Below are 11287 nucleotides of genomic sequence, written 5' to 3' on the forward strand. Positions count from 1 at the left end.
ATATAACAACCCATCTAGCAACTAACATATCAAACTTAAATTCACATAACAATCTAAATAAAAATAACAGAAACAACTCAAATCATAAAATAAACAAATATTTTTACTAGTTATGACACCTAATTTTACTGTGTTTTTTTAGCCATGTGTCAAATCTATGAGTAATTTCCTCAAATAGAAAAATGCCACGTAAGAGTATAATTGCCAGATCATTATTACACGAAAAACAGCGCAAAATTAATATTTTATTTTTCTTTTATAAAAATAAAATAAAATTTGGTAAAGACAAAAACAAAAACCAAACTCAAAACGAAACGTAAGACCGAAGAAGAATTCGAAAGAAGAAAATCAAAATCAAAATCAAATCTAATCCAATCGAATCATGTGGGAATCGATCTGCCTCACCTTGGCGGCCACCGCCGGTAACAACATCGGAAAAGTCCTTCAGAAGAAGGGCACCATTATTCTCCCTCCTCTCTCTTTCAAGCTCAAGGTTCCCCCTTTTTTCTTTCTTTAATTTTCGTTTAATTGCCACTCTGCTCTTCAATTTCATTCATCGATTGTAAAGTTAGTGTCTTTATATTGGATGAGAAAAGGGGGAAATGTTGAATTTTGTTGGTAAATTTGAAAAATTGTGATTTCAATTTGGAATGTTAGAATTGGGAATTGGGATTAAGTAAGTTTTAAGTATGAGACATTTGAATTGGGTTGGTTATGTAATAATCTTATTTGGCTCATTGCATTGGTAAATAGAAAAGTTGTGATTGAATTTGGAAATGGGTTTTCATTGCTATAATGAAATTGTAAATGTTGAAATGTTTGATTATGTGTGTTTTGTTTGTAGGTGATAAGAGCATATGCTCTTAATAGAGCTTGGTTGTTGGGTTTCTTGATGGATATATTTGGAGCTTTGTTGATGTTGAGAGCATTATCTCTAGCTCCTGTAAGTCCTTTATTCCAAGTTTCATTTTCCTTGTGTTATTTGTATGATTTGTATAATTTCATGACCAAGTTAACCAAGTTTAGTTTATTGGTAATTGATAGGGGCTTTAATTTAACCTTTATATGATTTCAGATGAAGACACATCTCTAATAACCAATTTACTCTCATAAATGAATCAAACTAACTAGTTACAAATCAAAAGAGTAATGGGACTATTTGTTATGATGTTATTTGCATTGAAAATATCAAATTAGGGGATTTTAAGTTCTAAAAGAATAAAGATAAAATGGGGTTGGTGTTCTTTCAGGTATCAGTTATCCAACCGGTTTCGGGCTGTGGACTTGCTATTCTATCTATATTTTCCCACTTTTATCTAAAGGAAACCATGAATGTTATTGATTGGATGGGAATTACTTTAGCAGGCATTGGCACCTTAGGTAATGTAAGTTCTTCACATTTCTTTGTTTTATATACTATGCAAGTTTTCGGGTTGTTCAATTAATGCGGTGGTATTAAGATCGCCGATTGCAAATTGAAGTTTATTGATTGTTTCAATCATTAATTACTGGTTTTTGTTATTTTACTATAAATAGAGTTGTTACTTCTTTATTCACAGGAGTTGGTGCTGGTGGTGAGGAACAAAAGGCTTCTGCCATATCTGTACTTCAGTTACCGTGGCTTGTCATCATCGTCGTCATCTTGTTTGTAGGTACCTTATCTTGTGGATCATCTGATTTTGTTTTCTACATTCTGGAGAATGTGAGACCTTAAATGATTCCTTTTAATAGGTACTTCTCAATGGTTGGCTTCGTATTTTCAAACGTCAACGAAGAGAACAGGAATTGGTAACTTCATTTATGTTTTCATTCGTGAACATTATATCAACAGTCGTGGTTCTTTTCAGCTTCTTTATTGACACTCTTTTGTGGCACAGATGGAATATGAAGTTGTTGAGGAAATCATATACGGTCTAGAATCTGGCATTTTGTTCGGGTATAATAAATATCCTTTTACTGTTTTTAGACACAATTTTCATCATAATCATCGTTTTTTATTATGTTTACACTTGTAATTACAGGATGGCATCTGTTATATCAAAGATGGGATTTGTATTCTTGGAGCAAGGCTTCCCCAGAATGTTGGTTCCTATATGCATCTCGATCAGCATATGTTGTAGTGGCACAGGATTCTATTACCAGGTAAATGCTTAAGGGAATGCTGCTATTACAGAAACACAGAAGTTTTTATGTTTTCTTTCTTTATTTCTTTTTGTGTAGTTATTTTGTTACTAATACAAATGAAGTTATTGTGTTATTAACAGACTCGGGGTTTAAAGCACGGGAGGGCGATTGTGGTTTCTACATGTGCTGCTGTGGCATCGATTGTTACCGGTGTGCTAGCTGGAATGCTCGCTTTGGGTGAAAGATTGCCATCAGCTCCCACAGCCCGTTTATCGCTTTTGCTTGGATGGTAACTTTAGATAATGATTAATACTAATTCTTGAAAGAGTGATTGGCAGCCAAATCCCCTTATATTTTAATTTGCATACACTTAGCCCCTGATCTCATTTTTTTTTTGTGTGTGGCAATACTCTCTTTAACTTCACGTTTGTTTGCAAATTTGAGGCTCCAGCTATAATTCTACCGTTAAATGCCAGCTTGATTGCCACTGTGGCTACCTGTGTATATGCTGCATGATTAGCTTCGAGGTTTTAGTGCCACATGTACATAAATTTAACTAGCGTATCAAATTTGAAAACAAAAGTATAATTAAGAGAGTATTGTCACAAAAATAAATACTAGGGAGTTAAGTGTATAAAAATTAAAACAGAATGGGATATTTTTGCCAATTACCTGTCATAAAAATATTATTCCTCACAACTTTGATTGGTAATATGTGGTCCATGCATATTTCAGTCTCTGGTTATTTGGCCATAAATGTTTATATATAATACCTATTGTATAGATTCTTGTGCACTTGATGCCTTCTGTTTTGTTTTTGGTTAAAATTCCAGAAATTTTTTCATTGCAGGTTACTAATAATCGTCGGAGTGATGTTACTCGTGAGTTCAACTCGAGTTCTACGACTTCTTCCCCGAAGATTACGACGTGCTGTACAGAGTGGCTCTGATCGGAGTTTTGGTGCAAGACAATCCGGGTCCGTTCGTGGTAGTAGGGATCCAAACCCAAGTACCGTTATTCAGGCGGCAACTCTGCATCATTTGATAGCATCTTCTTCTGCTAAAGAGAAGGCTTGAAGATGGGCATTGAGAAAAGAAAGAAACGAAAAAGAAGCCCGCATGCGTCGAGTGTCGAATTTCTGGTTCGGCGGGTTTGCACATAACAAGGGAGAGTTGGGGTCCATGGATTTGGGTGGTAATTGAAATTTGTGGAGGTTGGATTGTATAGTTATATACAGTCTCTATTTAGGGGTCCTAAGTGGGCAATTATGAGGGTTTTGAAGGACCTTTGGAGACATTGAATTTGTTTTGTTTGTTAATTTTTTTTCTTTTGTGTTTTTGGGTTGGAATTCTTTATCAGTTGTAAAACATTGTGTGTGAACTTTAAAAAAGTTGTAACTTTGTAGGCCAAACCTTAATAATATGTAATGTTGTACCAATTACAATCGAGCAAAAACCAAAAAAAAAAGTTTTTATTTTTTTAATTTATAATTTAAGATATTGGAATGTGAGATGGAGTTAGAATTTAGTTTATTTATGTCTAATTAGGATATTTTTCTCTCTAAGTTTGACATTATGAAATTGTGTTTTTTTAACTTTTTAGGTTGTTACAATTTGTTTTTTGAATTATTGAGATTATTGAATTTAAATTTTTTTGTCTAATTTTATAATTTGGTAGATGTCAAAGATTGCACGATTTTGGTTAATATTAAAGTTTAAGTGCATGATTTTGTACTATGGACAATTGATAGAATTTTTTAAATTCAACAATCTCAATAGTTTGAGAGAAATTTTTAAGGGCTTGAAAAGTTTAAAGGCATGATTTAGTATATTTTAAAATACAGGAATAAATTTATAATTAATCTTTATTTAATTTAAATTAGAGGAGTTGAAATGTTATTTTTTATTTTTTAGAGGTTTTTTTTCTTAATAAAAAATAAAGTTATTCTTAGTTGGAATGAATAATTTTCTACTATTTATAGTGGAATGATTATGTTTTTAAAAGAATGACAATAAATATTATATTATTAAAAAAATAATTATGTTTTTATATTAAATCTTATTTTATTATAGTGAAAATTACATGAAATATGGGATTTTGTAAAAAAGTTACAAAAATATGGCATTTATAGGTTTGCCACTCTTCTATGGCATTTTTTCATATTTAAGACTTTTTATGGTATTTGATATGCCATATTTTTGTAAACCTTTTATCCAAACACATATTTCATGTTTTTGTTTCTAACTTAAATAGTTTTATTTTTTTTAGTTTATTATACATTTACATTTTAGGGTTTCTTTCTATTTGAAAAATTTACACCAAATACTAATTTTTTTTTTCAAACATTACTTTTATAATTTGACAAAGATATTTTTACATTTATACTTTTCTTTATTTTTTTTTTCTATTTTATTGTTTTTTACTTATTTAAATTTTAAAAAGTTTTTTTTTTTTGTCTTTTTTATATATTTTTTAGTCAATTTTGGCTCTTTTTTTTTCTTTTCATTTTTAAGTCTTACTTCTTTTTTTTTTCTTTCTCTTCTCTCTCTAATTTTCTCTTTTATTTTATTTTTTCTAATTTCTCTTTGTGTCTCTCTCTTTTTTTTTTCTCAAATTATTTTTTTTCTCTTTGTATATATATAAATATATATAATAAGTGTACATTTTTGTATCTCATTTTTTTAGAGAAATTAAACTTGTTTTTTTTTTCTATTTAAACTACTATTTATTTTTATTTTTTGTTTTTTTTTTTGTTAACAACTAATTATTTTATTAAAAACCGTAAAAAAAAAAAAAAACAGTTTAATCAACATCATCATGAAAAAAAAAACAATATAAAAAATCATAATCTAAAAAGAATGCAAACTTTAAAAACTACTTTTATCAACATTGAAAATAACTAATAATTTCATTAAAAGATTAAAAAAAATAGTTTCATCAACAAGATAATGAAAAAAAATTACAATCTACAAAACCATACTAACTTTGAAAACTAGTTTCATCAATATTAAAAAAAACTAATTACTTCATTATAAGAGGCAAAAAAAAAAATAGTTTCATCAATAACATACTGAAAAATACACAATGCCTAATATTTAAACTTTTACAAACGATACTAAATTTAAAAACCAGTTTTGAATATATAAATTTTATATCAATACCTAATAACCAAACTTCTAACTTCATTCTTTATTTTGGCATTTAATTTTTATTTGCTTGCTCAAAAAATAGAATTGATTTAAACATACGTTATGTAGCGAATATAGCAAAGAGAAACAGAAATTAAAATCAAAGAGAAAAAAAGAAACAAAGAAAATTAAAGAGACAAAATGCAATAAAAACCATAAAAGAATAACAAAAAAAAAAACAGTGGAATGTAAGAAACCAGTTAGTAAAACAACCAAAATAAAAACAAACAAATAAAAACCAGTTTCTTGAAATAATCAAATAAAAAATTGAAACTTAAAACTCAATTATGAACAACAATAAAAAAACAAGTTATGAAAACTAGTTACTTAGAAAAAAAAAAAACCACTTATGAAAATAATAAAATAATATGTGTCTCAGAAACTGATTATTTAAAATAAAATAAAAATTGTTGTTCAAATATCATACAATAATAAAACTGGTTTTATACAAACTAAAAAAAAAAATACAATAATATCATAAAAATGGAGCCACCCCATTACAGAACAGTTAAAACATGTGAAACCAGTTTCGACCTATGAAACCAGTTTTGACGCTATAAAAATTCATAACAAAATACAAATATTAATTATAAAGTTAACTGAAACTAGTTTCATCAAACAATCAAATAAAAAAAAATACACACACAAAAATACAAAAAAAAAAAATACACACACAAAAATACAAAAAAAAAATACTAATCACAAATATAATCAAAACAACACGCCATGCATACAAATATTAAAAAAAAATAAAGTGTAAAACAACCATAAAAACCATAAAAACAAAAAAAAAAAACCATAAAACTCGAATAAAAACCATCAAAGAATAACAAAAAAAAATAGTGGAATGTGAGAAACCAGTTAGTAAAACAACCAAAATAAAAACAAACAAATAAAAACCAGTTTCTTGAAATAATCAAATAAAAAATTGAAACTTAAAACTCAATTATGAACAACAATAAAAAAAAAAAACCAATTATGAAAACTAGTTACTTAAAAAAAACCAGTTATGAAAATAATAAAATAATATGTGTGTCAGAAACTGATTATTTAAAATAAAATAAAAATTGTTGTTCAAATATCATACAATAATAAAACTGGTTTTATGCAAACTAAAAAAAATACAATAATATCATAAAAATGGAGCAACCCCATTACAGAACAGTTAAAACATGTGAAACCAGTTTCGACCTATGAAACCAGTTTTGACGCTATAAAAAATCATAACAAAATATATATTAATTATAAAGTTAACTGAAACTAGTTTCATCAGACAATCAAATAAAAAAAAATACACACACACAAAAATACAAAAAAAAAAATATTAATCACAAGTATAATCAAAACAACACACCATGCATACAAATATTAAAAACAAAATATAAGTGTAAGTTTCCAACCTAGAAACAAAATAATAAAAAAAATAGCTTAAAATAAAAAATTTGTAATAACATAATGAAACTATTTTTTTTTATTTTTTTAATGAAATTATTATTTTCTTTCAATGTTGATGAAACTGGTTTTTTTTTTTTTCAGGATGATGTTGATGAAACTGGTTTTTTTTTTCCTGCTGCTTTTAATGAAATAATTAGTTTTTAACAAAAAAAAAAAACAGTAGTTTAAATAAAAAAAAAACAACTTTAATTTCTGTAAAAAAAAATAGCATCTACAGTTGAGATCATTTTTTATTTATTTATTTTAGTGTTTTATTTTTTTTAAAAAAAGAAAAAGAATAAAAAAGAAACACAAATTTAAAATTTTTTATGACATTCCTCATTACTTTTTCCCATATTTGTAAGTTTTTTTTTTTAAAAAAATGCCATATTTAGGGTCATTAAATTTTTATGCCATATATATCAAAACATATATTCATATTCCCATATTTTTGTAAATAGCCCTTTATTATATTCTATTCTATTCATGAGTGTGTTATGAATGAATTTTATATATAAATATATAAAGAAATCGTGCAAAATAGAAAAATGAAAACTTGAAATAAGAGTCTCACACATCTTTATTTCATTTATGAAAATTATAATTTTTTTTCTTCAAAATTTAATTTTTTTATTAATCCAAATAATAATAAAATATTAGTATAAGACTAAAATTAGATGTCTTTTCATAGCAAATGCCAAATATAATTTGTTTGGTAGTAAGCTTAGATAAAGAGCTTTTACCTAACATTGTTTTAGGTGAATTATTATTATTGAAAAGGCTTTTCACACTTATAAATTAAATTAAATAAATATATATTTATTTTATTATTATTGAAAAGGCTTTTGACACTTATAAATTAACTTAAATAATTATACATTTTTTAAAAATTATTATTTCAATGGAATTGTCATATTCTCCCACTTCTAGTGCAATTTTCTCACTTTAGAATATAATATTATTCATTTACAGAAAAAAAAAAAAAAAAAAAAAAAAAAAAACACACACTAATATTATTATTTAGATAAGACAGTTCATTCATATACTATTCAATAATAATAATAATAATAATAATAATAATAATAATAAAATCACATGATTGACTTATTGGATTTTTTTATTGATATTTCATTTTTAAGATTATTTTATTTTAATAGAATTTATAATGTACATAGCATTCTATATATTTACACCCAATTATAAAAAAATATATTTTTTTTTTGTTTTGTTTTTTAACTATTTAATGTATGAGGTTGGCCATAGAAATTGGTGGAGCCTATTAAGTAACATGATATCATAACATAAATATATCTTTATTTATAATGAATATACATTTTCTTTTAAATTTAATTCCACGTATAAAAAAAATCAATATAACTTTAATACATTAATTTTTTATTTTATCATCTCTATATATTCTTTAAATTAAGTTGTATCATTTCTATAATTTAGTGATTTCAAAATCACCTTTAGGGTAAACTGAAGTTTTTATCTAAGGGAATAAGTTGAAAAATACTTATTTTTTTGTATTCATTAATCAAAAGTACCCTTATATTTTTTTTATTAAAATATATCCACTTTTTTGAGTAGATTGCTTAATATACTCTCACTCTTTCCGTAAGTTTAGCATATAATTTACATAACCTAAGGGGTCTAATGGGGACACCATCTAGAAAAGTGGGTATATCTAAAAAAATATAAAAATTAAAGTAAAAATTAAAACAAATTAAGTAAAGTGGGTATACAATGTAATTTTCTCTTATCTCCAAGACTTCTCGCCCCAAAAGGCCTCCTAATCTTTCCTTTATAGGATTTTTTTTTGTTTTTTTTAAAAAAATTTGTTCATAAGGCCCAAAATAATTTTTTTAAAGAGTAATTTGCGGCATAAATACCTAAGTTTTATGCCGAGTAGCAGATAAATACCTAAGTCGTATTTTTGGCGGTAAAAATACCTTCCGTCACTAGTGTGGAACTTCCGTAGGTACCTGGCCGTTATGTGCCAAGTTAGTGTCCACATGTCATTCTTTAATTAGTCCACGTCATTTAATTTTAAATTTTTATTTGTAAATCAATTTAAAAATTAAAAATAAAACAAAAGTAGTTTTAAAATAAAATAAAATAATAAATATTTAATATTCATATTTATATTTTAATTAAATTAAAATAAAATAAATCATTAATTAAAACTCAAAACCTAAAACTAATTCACAAACACCAGTAATCTTGCCCTTTTCTTCTTCGTCCCCTTCATCGTCCTCTTCTTCTTCCTTGCCTTTTCTTCTTGCTGAAAAACCAGTAATCTTGTCTACATCTCTATCCCATTTCTCTATCAAAAACCCTAATTTATTTTCCCCATTTTTCACAGAGAACTTAAGCCGGAGAACGTTCTGCTCGACTCCATAGGGAACCTCAAGCTCGCTGATTTCGGCTCTGCTGAGTGGCTTAACGAGGATGGCTTGGTCGAATGGGTGGTGGGTACGCCGTATTATGTGGCGCCGGAAGTTCTTTTGGGCAGAGAGTACAACGAGATTTTCCAGTCTGTTTTGAGGGGAAACTTGAGATTTCTGACGAGGATTTTCCGGTCGGGTTCTCCATCGGCTAAGGATCTGTTGAGAAAGATGATCTGTAAGGATTCTTCCAGAAGATTAACTGTTGAACAGGCACTAAGTTTCTTTCTTTTTTGCATTTTTGGTTTTAATTTCTTGTCTAAGGTTGATATTTTCTTGAATCTAAATATGGGTATCAACCTCACTTTAGTGTATAAAGATTGTTCTGAAATTACTCTTTGAACCTTGCAATTTTTATGTTGGTTTTCTGTGACTAATCTCTGTTTTAGGTTTACCACAGAGTGAGCACATTAATGATACATCCCCAATAAGATGCATGAGATTAGTTATCGTAGGATAATGATATTCATAGACTAATGGCATGAGGAGTGATTTAACAAATTTTCAAGTTAGGTTTGTACTTACAGTAATGTATAATTGTTCATTGTCAAAAGTATTTTCCTGGGTTTTTTTATTATTACTCAAGTTTTTCTGGGTTTTTTTGGTGGTTCAATTTTTGTTGTCAATTTGATTTTGCTAGATAGATGTTGGTGAGTGATGAGGTTTTCGACCGCATTTGATGTTGCTACAGGTAGATCTGAGTAACAAAAATTTGGGGAAGAACAATGGATGAATTTGAATTTGGGTTAGAAATTTTCTGGGTTCAGGAGCAATGGATGATTTTTTTTTTTTTTTTTTTGATTTGGGCAATGGATGAATTTGAATGTATATTAAATGTGTTTAATTTTATTTAAGTATGTAATTTAGTTTTTTTTTTAATAAATTATGTTTAATTGTAATATAATTTTTACATTTTTTAATGATTTTTTTTAATATTAAAAATACTTTTTAAATGTTTAAATTAATTTTTTAAATAAAATATATAAATTAAATGACGTGGACTAATCAAAGAATGACACGTGGACACTAACCTGGCACATAACGGCCAGGTACCTACGGAAGTTCCACACTAGTGACGGAAGGTATTTTTACCGCCAAAAATACGACTTAGGTATTTATCTGCTACTCGGCATAAAACTTAGGTATTTATGCCGCAAATATACTTTTTTTAAAATGATATTTATAGCATAAATACATTATATTTTTTTTAGTTTCATATACTTATATACTAAATATTTTTTTTGACGGATTAAATACTACAGTCTACAAATTTCGGTAAGTGTTAATTTGTTTAAATAAAATGACACATATATTAGCGATCCAACTCATTTTTATTTTTAAGAAATTATTAAATAATTTTTAAATAAATAACAATATAAGTTTAAAATTTTAAAAAAACAATAGAAGTATATTTTTATTTGTTTAGTTTTTATAATTAAACACTTAACGAAAGTTGTAGTATTTTTAATCCGTAAAAAAAATATATGTTACATAAATGTGAAATACTAAAAAAAATAAAGTACAAATACCGTAAATATCTCCTTTTTTTAATAATTTAAAAACTTATTTGAATTTCATTTTATTTTTAGGATAAAAACTCTATTTTTAAAATTTTGCTCCAAGCCTCATGTAAGTTTTTTTTTTTGGGAAAGCCTCATAAAAGCTTGAGATAGAATGATTTCATACATTTTCTCACAAAGAAGAAGTCCCGAGTTCAAATCCCTCTATCGAGTTTCAAAATTGTGTGTGAATTCATACACGATCACCAACTGCATCATGTTATGTCGTATCGTGCCAATATTGATTACCGAATTCGAGGCATATCAACTCAAAAAGTTTAGAAAGTGGCACAATCACTCATGATTTCATGAGTGTACCATTGCAGTGAGTGGCTTTTCAAATGCTGCATAAACACCATATGAGGAGCCTAAGAAGAGGGCCTCCTATTCTATCCCAAAACAAACAACAAACAACAACCAATGTCCACTATTATTGGATGACAGACACAAACAAATGAAAGGTCCACCATTCACTCATTCATTCACTCACTTATTATACTTGACAAGACCCAATATGATGAAATTCTATTATAGC

The 11287-nt window shown here is 27.0% G+C and overlaps 1 protein-coding gene across 1 annotated transcript; it reads left to right on the forward strand.

The window, feature by feature from the left end:
* The first annotated feature begins 273 nt into the window (after window positions 1-273).
* Window positions 274-3607, forward strand: LOC115706797 (probable magnesium transporter NIPA9). Its single transcript, XM_030634534.2, has 9 exons — window positions 274-493; window positions 845-943; window positions 1251-1380; window positions 1560-1648; window positions 1732-1788; window positions 1878-1936; window positions 2022-2142; window positions 2265-2413; window positions 2975-3607. Exons 1-9 carry the CDS (start codon window positions 383-385, stop codon window positions 3198-3200), a joined length of 1041 nt encoding a protein of 346 aa, XP_030490394.2. The 5' UTR covers window positions 274-382; the 3' UTR covers window positions 3201-3607.
* Window positions 3608-11287: the final 7680 nt, after the last annotated feature.

This window comes from Cannabis sativa, chromosome X (assembly GCF_029168945.1).
Source record: "Cannabis sativa cultivar Pink pepper isolate KNU-18-1 chromosome X, ASM2916894v1, whole genome shotgun sequence".
Classification (NCBI taxonomy): Eukaryota; Viridiplantae; Streptophyta; class Magnoliopsida; order Rosales; family Cannabaceae; genus Cannabis; species Cannabis sativa.